General features: G+C 31.3%; 2 protein-coding genes across 2 annotated transcripts; both read right to left on the bottom strand.

Annotated features, from left to right (window-relative positions):
* Nucleotides 1-5,618: 5,618 nt before the first annotated feature.
* Nucleotides 5,619-9,903, bottom strand: LOC123910664 (WAT1-related protein At1g25270-like). The gene is made up of 7 exons (XM_045961842.1): nt 9,588-9,903; nt 8,817-8,879; nt 8,401-8,517; nt 7,653-7,914; nt 7,397-7,555; nt 6,691-6,842; nt 5,619-6,323 (listed from the first exon to the last, which is right to left on the bottom strand). Exons 1-7 carry the CDS (start codon nt 9,785-9,787, stop codon nt 6,029-6,031), a joined length of 1,248 nt encoding a protein of 415 aa, XP_045817798.1. The 5' UTR covers nt 9,788-9,903; the 3' UTR covers nt 5,619-6,028.
* Nucleotides 9,904-15,758: 5,855 nt separating this feature from the next.
* On the bottom strand, nt 15,759-16,536 carry LOC123910663 (patellin-1-like). The gene is made up of 2 exons (XM_045961841.1): nt 16,231-16,536; nt 15,759-15,976 (listed from the first exon to the last, which is right to left on the bottom strand). The coding sequence occupies exons 1-2, from the start codon at nt 16,390-16,392 to the stop codon at nt 15,869-15,871; spliced, it is 270 nt and encodes an 89-aa protein (XP_045817797.1). The 5' UTR covers nt 16,393-16,536; the 3' UTR covers nt 15,759-15,868.
* Between the last annotated feature and the right edge of the window lie 1,124 nt (nt 16,537-17,660).

Raw genomic sequence — 17,660 nt, 5'->3', positions numbered from 1 at the left:
AGAGTATGGTTGCATGGAATTATATGGTACGTACGTGTAAGAAATTCTTGGACTTGGATTACCTGCAGCCATATGACTATGTTATTCATAATTTAGTAATATTTACTGTCAATCATATTTTTCAACTGTTATTTCTGACAACCATTGCTGTCATGGACGGATTATCTGTTCTTACATTAATAGTTTTGGCTCCGTGCTGGGGACTACACATACTCTTTTTATGCAGAAGAGTGAGGTAATATCGTTTCTTATTTTAAAACCTTCACTTCACACAAATTCTAACTTAAACGTATGAGTATCTGCAAGTACAACCTCATTCTCTTCACAAACTCATTCCTAATTCCTAAATGACATAGATTGAATGAAGTCTTTCTCTTTATAGTTGTTTTACATGAACCCCCCAATAACCAAACCGACAATCCAACAAAATTGCATTCCTTTTTTCGGATAAATCACCATTTTAACCCTCGTAAGTGTAACTCGCTGAAATTGCAAATAAAATCGCAAATGTCTTTTTTATTAGTCATTTTGGTTCTCGAATTTATTTTAAGATAGTCAATTTGCTTTTCAAATGTATTTTTTATTAGTCAATATAATCAATAAAATTACTAACAAATGAGATATATTAGGAATGTATTTACAATTACGATACATTTAAAGACTATACAAGTTACACTTCCAAGGATCAAAATGTTGATTTTTGAAACATACCAAAATGATGATTTGCCAAAAAATAAATTATATCTCGGTGAATGTTTCAAATTAAGGTGATACCGTTATTTTGTCAAAGGCTACAATGATTTTGTCAAACTCACTTTAATATTAAACAAACACTTAACACTAGTACAAATATGACATATTACTTAAGCATTTTACATCTGACGAGCATATGTCAGATGTAAAACGCTATATGGAGTAGTCTTTTCATCTGGTCTCAATATCCACAGATGTAAAAAATATATAGACAAGACGTTTTACATCTGCCTTCAATATACCAGAAGCATAACTAAACGCGGTGGCAATCTTGTAATTATGGTGACAATTATCTAAAATATATATATATCTGGCCATATTTAGCCACAGATGTAACAAGTCAAGTTGAATAAAAAAAATAAAAAATATTTTTTGGAACCAATCAGCTGATGGAGTTAATTATCTCTCTCACAAGACTAAAAAAAGAACAAAAAAGCGCTAAGACTAAAAAAACACAATCAGATCAATACCAAAAGAACCAAAACGCTAAGAACCCATCTCTCTCGCGATGCAACCCTAAGCGCCGTCGACCTCTACCTCTACCTCTACCGGCGACAAGATTGAACCACTGCCTTATCTCATTCGTCTTCTCTCTCTCTCACTCGCTCGCAGTCATCCTAAGCGCCGTCGTCCTCTCTCTCACTCGTCAAATCGAACCCTAACCCCAAATCGAACTCCAAATCGAAGCTTTCTCCGGCCTCTACTCTCACGAACGGAACCTTGTCTTTCCCTCTCACATCGATTCAGGTACTCTTCTTTCTTTTTTAATCGTTTTTAAATTTTTTCCTTTTCGTGATTCCTTTCCCTGATTTCTTTGTGTTCTACTTGATTTTAGCTCTTTGTGTTTCGTGATTTCCTTTTCTGCTTGTATTATTTTTTGTTACTGTTATTTTCACATTTTTTAAATTTCATTTAAAGTTTCAATGTTTTTTTGTCTGGTATATATGGTGGAAATCTGTTGTTGTTTATAATTTATCTGGTATTTTCTGCTTTTTTTCTACTAGTGTCTATTTTGATTAAACTAAAATTTCTGTTTAGTTGAAGTTTAGGTTAATTGGAAGAATTTTCACATATCAATTAACAGATATAACTATGAAGAATTTCTGTTTAGTTTAAGAATTTCTGTTTATATTTGTTAGGGTATGGTTTTGGTTTTAAAGTTTTTGTTTAGTTTAAGTTTAAGTTAATCTGTGAAAAATTTCTGTGCTATTTCACATTGGTTAATTGGAAAAAATTTCAACACAATTATGGTATGGATTCTTCATATTTATATTTTTTTTAAGGTGTTAAACTTGTCTGTAGTTGTTGGCTTATTGATAAAACAATTCTTCAATTATATTAGTGCACTAACGATTTTACTCTCTTTGTATCAATAACGTGAAAGTTCCACTTGCTTTAACTATATGTGCTTTAACTATAACGTGAAAGTTGTTTGGCCTATGGTACTGGTTTTTATGTGCTTTATTGCTCAGTTCTTGAGTGATTGGATTCTTAGTTTATGTTATTCTTGAAGGCCTGCTTTGGTTTGGGTTTCCTGGCATCTGTCTTTTGGGGTTTGGCCCTTAAGTTGTTTGGCCTATTGTACTGGTTAACTTCTTTTGTCTCTTTCTATGTGAGTGTTGTTGATTGGATAATTTGGATTGATTTTCTAGTTTAAGCATTGGTTGCTATTAGCTAACAGAACATGGACTTCATGTTTCAAGGTTGGTGATCCTATTCATTAGGTCACCGGAAGCTAATGAATGGCTTTGGTGATCCTGTTACCACTCTTTTTCATTAACTATTTCTTTGATTCTGTTGGATTCAGGCATATACAGAGACAGAGGAAGTGTATGCACAAATGACCATGTTTTCTTGAGTACCAATGGAGGCATATGATAAATAGCCTTTTACGGTTATGTGGCTGGTTATATTGTTTCAATTTCAATACCTAACATAACATGTGATTTGTGCTTCATTTGGCCATTCAAAAAAGTATTGTAGAAATTACTATTGTGACTTGTTTGTGTTTATGCTTATGTTTTTGTTCATATATTGAGCCAAGTTCCTTCAATGTGTGGCTATTGAAATGTTGTCTTCTAATTTATTGTGATGACCATATGATTCAGGTTTGAGAGAGTGGTTACATTTTATTTCTCAGAGTTAGTAATATCCATTACGATGCCAATGTGGATGGATGGAGGGATCTTGATTGGAGTAGCAAGGCCATACATATTGTTGCTAGAAACCAAACAGAGTGGTAAGTATATGACTTATCAAATGAATCTTCTAGTCACAAATGGTTTGAGTAATATTACACTACCTGACCCTGGCTCTGTTAGTAGACTTTTGAATGCATTTGTTTATATGATAGCATATGATATGACTGCCTTGTCTTGATTCAAGTTGAAGTTCTGTACATTTTTGCTATATGATATTTATGTTTCATGTAAAAGACTAAATTGTAACCTTTTCAGTTTTCAATCACTACCATGATTTCTTTGCAACTGATATTATCCTTATATTAATTTAGGTCACATTAGGTTGCTAAGTAGTCTTTGTTTACCCTTCAGAAATGGTAGAAAAGTAAGTATTGTACTTGTTATATTTATATTTATATTCTTTATCTTGTTTTTATATTCCCCTCAAAGAACAAATTAATTAATTAATTAATTAATTAGGCATCTGTTTTGCAGATAGGTTGAGATTGTAAGGGAAGAAGGATTGGAGATATCTCAACCAGCTCTTGATCCAAATTCGAGAGAGATACATCATAGAATTACAGTTAGAGCTAGGACCAAGAAAGTGCATAGGTAACCTTTGTTTTAGAGCACACAATTGTACTCACTAATCTTTGCTTGTCACTTGTCATGCCTTATCTTGATTTTCTTACATGCAGAGGAGTGTCTGACTTAGTAATTTGTTGTTCTTGAGCATCTACTATAAACTATACTAAATGGCTATGCTAGTTGTTGCTTGTGTGATTCACTAGCTAGAAAGGGGTCAAACAGTGTGCTATTCACAATTGCTTTTGCATTTAGCTGTTGTTTGGATAAATGATTCATTTACCATACATTAATTAACATATTGTAGTTATTTACATATGAATTAAGTTATTTACATATTGTAGGTGTTCAATGATCCCACGACATTAACAGAGGAGGAGCTGTATAATTTGCGAGAAAGATTATGATGATGCCGACGAGAAAGATTAGGAGCTAGCTAGGTTTGTGTGAAGTTACAATGGACTAGTTATGATTATGTTTTAATTTATATTTTGGATGGATTAGTATTAATTATTATGATGTTTTGTATTTGGATTTCAATGGTTGTACTTTAATGACATTATTACTATATATATGTTGAATTTGGCTACGGATGTTGAATTTTAGTATTATGTTCTTGATGCAAGTTATGTTATATTGTTGGCATTGTGGGTTAGATTTTTTTTAATAAAAAAAAAGGATTTAAAGTATTAAAAAAAAACGCAGGTTTTTGAAGAAAAAAAAAGTTACGATTTCACATCTGGTGGACTTGGTCAGATGTAAAAGGTCCAATTTAATTTTAAAAAAAATAATATTTGATTTTCGCCTTGGTCAGAGGTAAAAAGCGTTTTTTTACATCTGACTACGCCAGATGTAAAACGTGTATACTTACTAAGTCTCGTGCGCCTACATCTGACATGTTTCAGATGTAAAAAGTGTTTTTCGCCAGATGTAAAAATGCTTTTTTCTACTAGTGTAATCTTCTTGTTCCTGTGGATAAAAGTGTAGGTGATTTGAAGTTCAGCGGAAGATACATAAGTCTAGTATAAGCTTGTTTCAAATTCAAATATGTAATTCAAATTTAGTTTCTCTCAGATATATTTATAATTTGATACTGACAATTTCCGGTCCAAGTAATTTGGAGTTCAACGAAAGATAACTGTGTTGATTGTGTGGTGATAAAGATTAATTTTCAATAAATTATTTTTTGTTAAAAATATATTGAATGTATAATTATTTATTATTCTGGACTGGGCCAAGAGCTGGCCCAATTATCCTCTTGCCCGACATTTGGGGCACAGCCCAACAAGGGGAGGTCTTCCCGACACGTCAGCCAGTGACGTGTCCTCCATAACGTAACGGCTAAGCAGCATGTTTAGCACGTGCTCATCCATCCAGCCACACTTGAGTCACGGAGCTTATCCATTACCCGCTTAAAGTGGAACGGCTCCAACCAAGATAGGGCGAATAACCGCCTCCCCTACGATACAGGGACTATCTTGGCAGTTGAGTCTATTGGGCCAGTTATTCCAGCCCAATAGACCAACCTTTGGCCCAGCGCCGGGGGCAACTATATAAGCTCTCCTAGACAGGAGAGCCAGGTATTCTAATTCATTCTACTCTCTACTTTCTCTCTCTTCTATTATCTCTTGTACTATTTGCTGACTTAAGCATCGGAGCACCTGCAGGTACAAATCCCCCTCCGGTGGACGAACTGCTCAACGGACCAACCATCAACCTCTTTTGATCATCAGGTTAGATCATTTATCTTAGAGACATTCACATAGAAGTATATATATGGTGAACAATTTGATTTTGGTGCAAGTTATTCATTCTAAAGACAAAAGATTTTACTCAAGAATATCCAAAATATCTCTTAATTGTTAGAATTCATTCAAAAGTTTTTTTTTTTTTTTTTAAATATAAGGCATACATTTTTTTTCTAAGCAAAGATCATCTAGACATCACGGGGGACAAAATCAAGGTTGTCAGAATCTAGTTTTTACGTCAACTTATTTTGTCCAATATCATTATGACACGTGTTAAAATTTCCCAAGTCGGCAAATTTTTGGTCAAAATAGTCAAGAGGGACCAAAAAATGTAAAAGGGGGCAAACTTGGGGGACTAAAATTGCTAATTTGAAACTAAGGGACCAAAATCGCACAATTAAGAAACATGGAAGACTAAAACTGCAATTTAGCATACTATATAATCAAAGTACATCCTTAACAACCATGAAATATACTTTCCTCCGTAACATTGCAAATTTCACTATATATTCTAAGTACATCCAACATAATCAAGTACATCTTAGAGACTCCACCCAATTAAACACTATATTCTGAGTTCTATTCCTTTTTTGGTTTACTAAGTTATATTCTTTGAACTTTGAAGTGTTGCTCTGGTGTCTTTCAAAGTTGGAGAAATAAAATAGTCCCCACTGGTAGCATTTTGGGCCGGTCTGGATGGATAACAAAATTTCATTTTTGGGCCCATGTGTTGGAGTTTGATACATAATAATTTGACATATCTTAGTCATGATGGTCAATTTCGTCTCCTTTTTCTTGATCTTGTACATGTTCATGATTTTGCTCTTCATGTTTATGTTCATGTTCATGTACTTGTAAAGTATTATTACCTTGAGTTTCATCATTGCTATTATTATGGTTGCTTTTATCCTCTACTACATGCCTCACAACTACTTCAACTGTGTTAAATTCATTGGAGCTTTGTGATGGCACTAATTGATTATTTTTCTTCTTCTCTTTACTCTTACCCCATACAACCGTATACAAGCCACATACAATCAAAACTGCTCCAATAATGCTGAAATTATTAACAAAACAATAAATTTCAAGTTAGCCCAAATAAATAGGGCCCAATTAAACTAGGTATCACATAAATATTATGATTCCTTCTTTTCGCGCCCCCTGAGTCTCACACATGTCCCTCGACCTTCCAATCATACCACCTCGCAACGTAGGTTGTGAGTGTGTAAATTGCAAAACTGGGGAAAACTCGAACTGTTTTTTTTTCTAGATTTTGTACCCCCTGAGTTCGTTACTTAAATAGCAAGAGATGTATTTTTGAAATTCTAGGAGGCGGACGTGGACTTCCAGGGGTGCGAAAAGAATAACTCAAATATTATTATAATGATTAAAAAATATTAAAAATAGGAATAAAGAAAACATACGTTCCAAGATATAGCTTCTCATTCAACATGGTACAACTAGCAAAGGCCACAATGACAAGCATGAGAGGGTTAAAAACAGAGGCAAACAATGGACCTCTCAAGTGTACAACCCATGAAGTTACAACTATCATTGCTCCTGAAACCACTATACCCTGCATCACTCAATTCACATGTAGTAATAATCAATAACATTATTTATACTACACCATCTTTATCTATTTATATATATATATATATATATATATATATATACACGTAGGATAATTACACTTGAATGGAAGGCAAACGGGCAACAAGCTGCGCCGCTAACCCTTTTTGAATGGCAAAACCAATCCTTTTAAATACTACATCTAGAGACCTCGGAGACACCACATTGCTATGCATGACTCTTTGGGTTAGAAAGAGTATCGGCTAGAATTTCATTTTTTTTAACGCAAATAAATGGATGTACTAGAGTTTGAATCCGAGTCTCTACATATTACATGTAACATTTCTATCAACTGAGTTATGCTTACGGAGATAATATAAGAAAAAATTTATTGTTTAAATACATTGAATAACTAACCTATATAATATATATTATAAGTAAGATACATTAATTACTTAATATATCTAAAAAATAAATTATCTCTTATACTAAACACCAGATGGATGGAGTAATATTGAATAATCATAGTTAATAGTTGATGCAAGAGAAATGTATTACCGCATAAGCAACAGTTAGTAGCCTAATATTCCAACCTAACCTCCATGCACTAAAATCCCTTTCAAAGCATAGAGCAAACACAATGGAAATTAGTGATGACCAAAATGTCATCAATGCTGTGCTTGAGTAATGAGTTGGATACTTTTCACTCATCTTTGCCTGTTCACAAATTTAATTAATTAATTAATTAACCAAAATGTATAGTTGAAATTAAAATATTACTCATTAATTAATAAACTAATTAATTAAAACTTACATTAATAATAAGCCAGGATGAATAAGAGATGGAACTAGCCAAGGCACACAGAGAGCCCAAAAGTGTATTACCTTTGGATATAGTAGTAGCATGTGGGTGCAATCCGACACCGTTTTGGTGATGCAAAAGGTTTAAGTGAAATGAACCTATCTTGATTTCAATACCTTTAACAAATGTCAATACCATTGCCCCACAAATTCCACTCATTGTACCTATTATCTTTGCCTTCCCTGCTTTTGTTCTCAAATTTAATTTCTCCATCCTGAAAATTAAATTTTCATTGGATTAGCCAAAATATATACCATTGCCCCACTATAGTGATTCAAACTTTTGTTGAATTTAATTGTATTGTAAAAGATGTCTATAATTAAGAATTGGATCTATTGAGAAATTTTAGAAATGGATGTCCTTTTCTTAAAGTAGTTGATACTTGGATATGAATTATATGAGGTCAGAGGAGCACACAATTATGTAGTCAATAATTAGTGACCGTTTGATTGAGAAATGGATGGTCTAAATGTTAATCTCAAAATTTTATATTAAATAAATAAAAAATTGCATAAAGATCTAAATCACGCAATCTAAATAGTTGGCTGCACACTGACCACACATATCTTTAGACAACTGGCACACACAATTGTGATATCCTGAATTTGAATCTCAACAATATCGACCTTGTCATTTAAATTAAATCTTAAACAACATGTATGATATTATAACTTGATAAAAAATTTGACTTAATACTTACCTCAAGGAAACGGCCATGATAAAGGTTAATGCTGGTATAAGGTTGGCCATTGCGGTTGCAAATGTTGCTGAGGTTAAAGACAGGGCTTCTAAGTAGAAGTTTTGACATAATGATCCTCTGCATATATAAAAACCAAAGCCTTAGTCCCTTCGAATAAATTAACAATTTTATTAGCAAGAATATCTATCTTTCTTTTTATACTCTATATAGTAATATGCTTCTTGATGTAACTTTAGAAAAAAGCACGTAGATATAGCAACTATAAACACAATCCATGGTTGAGAAATAGTCACACATACTTTTTACGTGGACATCACAATTAAGCATTTTCACCACTTACCACACGATTATTAAGGAGCAAAGCTAGCATATATAAATTAAAATAGAACAAAAAAAATGTAATAATTGTTACATACCCAAACAAACCACAGAGAAAAGACTGGAACATTACCATCCAAGTCATCTTTGTCCTCTTCTTCCTGCACCCAAATAATCATGAACAAACAAAAATCATTTTTCTGTTCTGTTTTCAAGTGGTTTTACTTTCATTAATTATTGACATATTAATTACTAGCTTCTCCACTTTCATAAACTATACTATTATGATGTCATGATTATGAACCACACACACCACTAAGATATGTTTTGAGGTTGATGTTGACACTGATACGATACCGATATATATATAATTCTATTGAATTATTTTTTTTTAACGGCAATCATATCCTCTTATATATTAAAGGAAAATGCTAAATAATGCCCCCGGGGCACTGTTTAAGGAACCAAATATAGTAATATCATATTGAAGTTTGTGCGGTCAACGCCTCGAAAGTCTAAAAAGTGTTATTTTCAATTTTAAAATTTCCTTTTTTGGTTTCCTTAACCAATGCCCCGGGGGCACCGGTTAGCATAACCCTATATTAAATTATTATCGGTAATGATTTGTAAGTATCTCTATCATCCATCTCCATGTTTGCTTATCATAGCCGGACCGGTATGTATGAAAAGACATGCTCTCAAGTCTCATCAAATCTTCAAAAGAAGATTTCAAAATATTTTTAGAAAATGCATATATTCACACAAATCAATTAACAATCATTGATCATAATTAAGTACTCTTAAACATCTTTATGTGTTCAAATTAAGAAGAAATTAAGATATGAATGAAATTAAGTATAGATAAAAACCTTTCAAGAAAGAAAGCAAGTGGAGCAATGAAAGCAGTTGCAAATATAAAACGGTAAGCAACAACAATCCTTAAATTCATGCCATCATTAACAGCAAGTTTGTAGAGAATATTAACACCAGCAAATGCTATTTGCACCATAACCATTAACAACGTTGGCTTCAAACCTTGTACTACATTGCATAAATTCTCCTTCATCATGACACAAAAGTGTGAATAATTAATTATAAAGTTGAAACTACTAACTAGTATATTTGTGTAGATATTTTGATATTATATATTTCTCTTAATTAATTAAGTGAACTATTATGCTTAAAATGATATGAAAGGAAGAAGGGTAAGGGTATTTATGGTGATGAATGAAGATACCATTTCCAATATTCCAAAGGTGGAATTTATTAAAGCGGCGGTGTTTGTTTTTTTGGTTTACTACGTCATCAGTACTGCACAATAACTTGCACGATTTAGCTTCCAAACTGACACGTGCGAATTTGGTCTTCATGGTCTTAATAAAGTTTCAAAAGTCTTTGAATTGAGTCAAACTTAATTCTACAATATCTACTTGTAAGAGGGATTGACGCCATTGGGTTTGGGGTGCAGGTATAAATGGTGGATGGCTCGATCAGAAACTTGATAGCAAGCGGCTCAGTTGATCATGGGAGAGACTCTGATACTATCTTAGAATTGAGTTTGGCTAATTCAACCCTACAAAACCGGCTTGTAAGGTGAGAATTGTCTCTACTTTATAGGGCTTGGGATGTAGATATAAATAGTGGATAGCCTGATCAAAAACCTGATATATAACAGGCGGCTCAGCGAATCGTGGAGAGACTTTGATATCATCTTAGAATTGAGTTGAACATAATTCAACCCTACAAAATCAACTTATAAGGTGAGAATTATCTCTCCTTTATAAATACATATTCAAATTATCTAGCTACTACATATGGACTTCTTAATTAACAAAAAGTTTTAACCAAAACTGCCTCTATAAATACATATTCAAATTGTCTAGCTACTACATATGGACTTCTAGCTACACCATATGGTACACCAGTGCATGTTAGCCAAAGCCGATATGTTATCACTAAGTTTCATGCATAGCAGCATGCAGTAGCTAGAGGCAGATTTGGTTAAAACTTTTTGTTAATTAAGAAGGGCTTTGGCTAACATGCACTGGTGTACCATATGGTGTACGGTGCACAAATTATCGATTTTATTATAATGAATACGAATTTTACAAAATTTACTGTTAGATTGAAAGTTTATATCATATAGATCATCCATAATTTTTTTTGGAAAAATTGAAAATCATTTGATATGTTATTGAAACCGGTCAAAATTAACGGTTTATAAATTTCTATTAAATACCGTTAATCTTTATGAGTCTCAATAACATATAAAATGATTTTTAATTTTTTTTAAATTTTTTTATGGATGATCTATATGACATAAACTTTTAATCCAACGATGAATTTTGTAAAATTCGTATTCGTTATAATGAAATCGCTAACTTGTGCACCGTGCACCATATGGTGCACTTGTGCATGTTATAAGTTGCCTAACATATCAACTTAATTTGAATGGTCACCTCTTCAACCACTTTGCCAACTTTGAAGCTCTATGTGGAGTACTCAGTTCTCTGTTTTAGATCAAGATTTGCTATAGTAATTTAGCACACAGTTTTTACACAGTTATCAATTTGAACCATTAATTATTAATTGGACGGTACACATTGATTCTGTGATAAATCTTTTAAAATGATCATGATCGTACGTTACAGATCGGACAATTGTGATACATTACAGTGTGAAAACTGTGTTAAAATACACAGCAGGAAATCTGTTTCCCTCTATTTCATACTTCATTCATACCAAAATATAATCATTTTGACCGTATTATATAAATTAATAAATGGAATTAGTATTGTATGGAAAAATAAATTATGAGTTAGTTTATAAAATTGTTATTAATTAATGATATAGGAAAGATAAGTTGAAAAATTTTAAAAAAATTAATAAATAATTAAGGGTATAATTAGAAAAATAGCACTAAAAATTTCATTCGTATTATAAACCAACTTATAATTTAGTACAATATTTTCTCAAAGTAACTTATATTTTGATACGGAAGGAATGTCAATCGAGCAATACCGCCTTCTTTTTCTTTTTGACAATAATCAAGCAATACTGCCTAATACCTTCAACATTGTTCATAAAATACATAGCAATTTTTTCAAAAAAAAAAAAAAAAAAAGCCTATAGTAATTGTAAGAGATGTATTGGGGGTTTACCCTTGAGCCTATAGTAAAAAAAATCAGGTTAGGTTGTATGGTCCAGTCTCAAAATGGTCCAATTGACTTTATAGCCATTGATTTAATGTTTTTTTAACAGTTAATGTTTGGTGGCGGCAGGGGCGGACCCAGACACAAATAATTGGTGGGGCTAAAAATTTTAGGCACTACTAAAAAAAAAAAACATTGATAATTCAGTTGAATAACAAACGATATATGAGATTTACTAATACAACATGTATAGCCAAAAAAAGAACAACAAATCAACGAACTATAAAATTTCTTTTAAAAAAAAACAAACATAAAAAAAATCACAAAATTTCTATTCGAATAAGAAAAAGACTATAATTGTTAAATCATGCATATCACTATTGTTAGAGTCTTCACAAGATCCTACCTTGAACCAAAATATATAGAACACAAAATTATACTAGCATATAGTTTATTTTGATAAACTAATAAATTAATTCAATTAGTTTATAACTTATTAATTTTTATTTCAATTTTACTCGTATTATCTTACTTCAAAAAATTAAATATTAATTATGTCATTTCATATTTATATTCCAGTTGAATTGTTAATTTTACTCAATACTACAAACTCAATTAGTTATTCACATTTTTTTTGCCAAACAAAGTTAAAGTTAATTGTTATAAAATTAAACTATATATAGCTTAAAATAATACTTTACATATAATGAAAGACTTGAAATCTTCAATAATAGACTAGAAACTAATATTTGTACTAATACTTAAACTAATATATATACGAGGGACTTACGGTTATCAATAATATACTCTAAACTAATATTTACATTAATATTTGTACAAATATATATATACAAAATGACTCAAAATTATTTACAAAATATTTATTTATTTTTTTTAGAAAAATATTGGGATGAGCTGGTGTGGCTATAGCCACACCAAGCCTTGAAGAGATCCGCCCCGGGTGGCGGTATATCCTTTTGACTAAATCATTAATTGTTATGGTGGATAAATAATATAGTGCCACTTAATATATAGTTTGTGAAAATTAAAATTATTTCACATCTGTATTTGTGCGACAACAACTACAATAACAATAACTATAAATATAATTGCAACGATCACAACGGTATCTACGACCTTAACCGCAATATTGAGCATGGATTAATTGATGATGAGAAAAATTAAAAGAAAAGAAAAACAGCCACTAAGCAAGACAAAATAAAACGACGGGAAGGCACAACAATTGCCATGAATACGAAAATCATAACAAAAGTAGGAGAAAAAGCAGACATATTAAAGATGGAAAAAAAAATTAGGAATTAAAGATGGAAAACTAATGACCTATCAAATGATCTGAGATTGTTGTGGAATTCAGAAAAGTGCAAAGAGTAACAAAAGATAACAAGAAAGAATGATGTTACACTTCTATCCAAAAAAACTTAAAACACTAAGTATATGAGTCATTTCGATATAGACTTTTATATATGATTTAAAACTATATGTAATTATCGATCGTTAGTTAATCCGGTGGTGATTGATGCTAGGCTTAGTATGGTTTGATTTCCTGCAATTGTAATCGAGAGGGATTGAAATTACTTGACGGCAGAACTGACCCCGAACCAGATTAAACGGTTTAGTGGACCGGTGGTAGTGAAAACAAAAAAAATAAATTACATGTAATTTGATCTCTGCTTTTATATATACATATATAGGAAGCTTCGTCCAATATAAATGAAAACATTGTTTTCATATATATGTAGGAGCCGAGTTTAAATCTCGAACATTATACTTATTTATTTTTAAGGTGGAATTTCCAGTAGACTACTTGATGAAAACAATTTTTCTTTTGAAATTGACGTCCCTTTACATCTATGTTCAATAGCTGATAAAGTACGATATGAAAAAGCAATTCTTGTAGTTCCTAATTAACATCATGCCAATTTTTTCTATTTAATACTTTATTTGTAACATTGTATTCAGTCTTTGGAAATTGTTAGAGTTTGTCTCCAAAGTTCAACATATATCGACCGTATATTTTAAGAAGCAAATGTCATTTTGTATGTTAATACTACTAGCATAGAATTTATTATATGATTATCCAAAAAAGCATACAACACACCGAATGATCAACAAGGGAAAGTTGCAGAGAAGCACATGTAATAGGAGCTTAGTGGTTCTCATCAAAATCAATTAGTTATTTATTAAAAGTCAAAAGAACATCATGATGTTGGTGCCATCCTTTCCCGCAGCTTCCAACATGCTTCCAATTGGAATTTTGTTGAATATTGATGCTCATATATGCATTTGCATGCTTTAAAATGTCCACTAAAAAAAGAAACTACAATTAACATCACCATAAAATATAAGTAAAAATTAGATATATTCATTTTTATTGACCTATTTTTACTTATATTTTAGGACGAATAGAAAATATTAGATAATTCATGCGGGTTGATTGTTAGTGAGAATTTTATGTTTGAATCATCTCCGTGTAATTTTTGTGTATGTTAATTTTTAGAGTAGAATTTTGTCTGTATATGAAACCATACTAATGGTATCTTTGGATTAGTCGATTCTTAAGTCGAATTGGACGAAATTTCATAGTAGTGAACTATTCTTAAAAAAAGTATGTATAAAAAAGCTACTTAATTAATTCTTGATAGTATACTGTATACATATGATATAGGCTATAGTCTCATATTAGTGCGCATCAGTCTCCAATTTTGCATTTCCAACTAAGCTCTTAACATATTGATTCATCTCCTTTTGGGTTCCGTATAAAGTATAATTTGCATCCACCAAAAATTGGTCGAACTTGGACTAAGTTATTAGCAGCCTTTGATGTAATGTTATTTTATTTAGATGGATGATATGTGTATCACTGTATTGTGTACATGTTGTTCAAGTTGTTTGATTCCACACATTTATGTAACCTAAGTTTTTTTGGCACCCCGCTACCAATTTCTTGCACGCCTTTTTTAAGTAGCGAATATTATAAAAATGAAAAAATTGAGAAAAAAATACCTCTACATGAAATTCAAGATTTTAAACATCAGTTATTTTAGTAGCGAATTTGATTCGCTATTTAAGTAATGGACGTTATAAAATATTAAATTTGAGAGAAACAAAACACCAAACGTCAGCTACTTAAATATATAATTTTATAAATTCGTAGAATGCGAGAGAAAACAGAAGAGTGTCAAAAGAAATTTTCTTACGTAAAATATGGGAAGAATAAGTTAGTTGGGCTGGGTCAGTTGATGGACAAACAAGAGTATGGGCAAAATATGGGTCCATTTTTGTAATAGCTCCCATAATATTGCTTTCTTGCGGTTTAAAGAGTAATTTCAGGAGCATGTCACATATTGAGCAGTCTAAAGAACAATTTTTATTTTTTTTTTTCAAAAAAAGAAGAACATTTTTTTCTAATCTTAACTATAAATAAATATTTCCTTTTCAGATTAATTTATTTATCTATTTGGCATAAATCAGATATCGAACTCAAGATATTGGTTAAGTGATAAAAGATCCGCATCATCTCATCTAACCCATATAAGTGCTTGAGTCCTAAAAAAGAACATTTTTTTTCTAATCTTAACTATAATTTAAATAAATATTTTCTTTTCAGATTAAAAGTCATTAGGTTTGGTCTAGTGGTGAGCAATTTGAATAGTATGCATGATGTCCTAGGTTCGATCTTCATTGTCAACATTGTAAATCAAAAAAAGTGTTCGAGTTCTTTTTTAGATTATTTTTTTTTGGTATTAAATGAATTGATTTTTTTTTTTTTTTTTTTTTTTGATAAGCAAATGAATTGATGATTTAAGTGTAAATTTGGTTTACATTAAATTGCATTTAATAAAAATGAATTCCAGGAACAAAATTTAAATAAAAATCACTCAATTTCCATAATTATTAAATGTATTGTCTTGAAGCACAAAATGGAAAAAAATTACATGATTTAGGTTTAAACTAACGACGGTTGCACGTTCTTAGTTCTAAGCCTTAGCTTCGGTGACTTCATCCTTTGCCTCTTCCTTAGCTTTGGGTTTCTCTTCCTCTGCCTTCACCTCCTCATTGGCTTCTTCTTTCTTTTCTTCTACATTCTGTCAAACACACATATATATCATACATTATAATTAATCATAGTACATTATGTTACATGAATATAGATATAAATATAGATATCATCCTTCAAAATAAATAAGATTATTCAAATAAAATAAATAATGTCGCGCTTGAATTATTGATAAAATTATAGACAAATTTATCTGATTTGAATTTCACATTGTAAATTGTAATTAATTAATTTTTTTTTAAATAGTAGCGAAATATGAAACAATAAGCAAGCAATACATACCTCATTGAGCAAGGTGTTTAGAGACTTTTCATTGGAGACCTCGACGGTCTCCTCTGATTTGGTCTCCTCAGCTTGTTGTTCAACCTTAACCTCCTCAGTGACGGGCTCAGGGACGGGCACGTCACTTTTGTTGGTCTTGGAGCGGCCAGCACAGTTACCCATCTTAAATGATTTTATTAATTAAAGTGCTAAGTACAAATGAGGGAGAACAAACCTTGGTTTGTTCTTGATTGTTCTCCCTTTGAATATGAGCAAGAAGGCAAGGATGAAGTGATTGTTAATTTCTCATTGTGGGTTTTATATAGGGGTGCTTTGGTTGTTTTGGGTGGTGAAATTCATGTGGTGTGGAATGTTTTAAGGAAGGCTAACGGTTGTTATTAGTTTAATTTTAATGTCTTGTTTATATTAAGTAAATTTATATTAAGTAAATGCTAATGATTGTTCAATTTTTAATCAAAGTTGAGAGACTTTGGGATGTAATAGCTGTGTGATTCACAATTACAGCCTGGGCTCTAGTCAATCAAACTTCAAATCAAACCATATTCTGTTGGTTTCATTTCATAATGAGCTGTGCTATATGGCACGACGCTCTTCTCGTCGAATTTACATGACAATTAATTTTCTCATAAATCAACTTCATATCTATAGTTATTCGTTTCAAGAATAAATCAAACTAATTAAACAAAGAAGTAAGCACACAGTATAACCCATAATACACTTTAACTTAAAAAGTTACACGTATATATATGTTCAAAGCCAAATGTCAATTTTCTAACAATTGGTATGATTGATCTGGATTACTACTATATGAAGATATATGTTTGAGTTTTTTTTTTTTTCAATGTTATACTCCTCCGAACCAAAATATAAGCAAAAGTAGATCAACAAAAATAAATATATTTGGTCCAAATTTTTAATCAAATACATCTAGTTTCTTTGACTCATTTTTGCTTGTATTTTGGCACCGAGGGAATATGTTTGTGATATTAATTTCACATTAAAAATGCAATACAAATTAAATCAATGATTCTGGCTCATAAAATAAGAGAGAAAAATTATATTGAAAAACATGGACGCGTCGTGCATTTTTTACGACAAATATTGTCGTGCCACTAATCATTTTCCTGCTATAAATGAAAATATTTAACAGCTCAACAAATTTGACATCTTTCAATAGATGCTTTCTAATACGTGCGGTTAGGGATCAAATTACTCATAATTAAATGCTTAAAAAACTCAAATATATATATCACTTGTATAGCATGTTGTTGGTTGTCAGCAATTTTATAAATAGAAAAATTGTTTATATGGTTTGTGTCCATACTCTGCAAGCTATTATATGGGTCATATTAAGATTTTTTTTTTTACAATATGTTGAGATTATTTAATACAAAAATTCTGTATTTAATTATGCAAGATTTTTTTTTCAA

Source organism: Trifolium pratense, linkage group LG2, assembly GCF_020283565.1.
Source record: "Trifolium pratense cultivar HEN17-A07 linkage group LG2, ARS_RC_1.1, whole genome shotgun sequence".
NCBI classification, from domain to species: domain Eukaryota; kingdom Viridiplantae; phylum Streptophyta; class Magnoliopsida; order Fabales; family Fabaceae; genus Trifolium; species Trifolium pratense.
This window is presented reverse-complemented; position numbering and strand designations above follow the sequence as displayed.

Excerpts from the sequence above, each read along its gene's own strand:
- LOC123910663 (XM_045961841.1), bottom strand. The coding sequence starts at position 16,392 with ATGGGTAACTGTGCTGGCCGCTCCAAGACCAACAAAAGTGACGTGCCC. Across the intron at positions 15,977-16,230 it reads TAAACACCTTGCTCAATGAG|AATGTAGAAGAAAAGAAAGA; the intron begins GTATGTATTGCT and ends TGTGTTTGACAG.
- LOC123910664 (XM_045961842.1), bottom strand. The coding sequence starts at position 9,787 with ATGATGAAGGAGAATTTATGCAATGTAGTACAAGGTTTGAAGCCAACG. Across the intron at positions 7,915-8,400 it reads ATCATGGCCGTTTCCTTGAG|GATGGAGAAATTAAATTTGA; the intron begins GTAAGTATTAAG and ends TTTAATTTTCAG. Across the intron at positions 6,324-6,690 it reads GAGAAGCTATATCTTGGAAC|CATTATTGGAGCAGTTTTGA; the intron begins GTATGTTTTCTT and ends TAATAATTTCAG.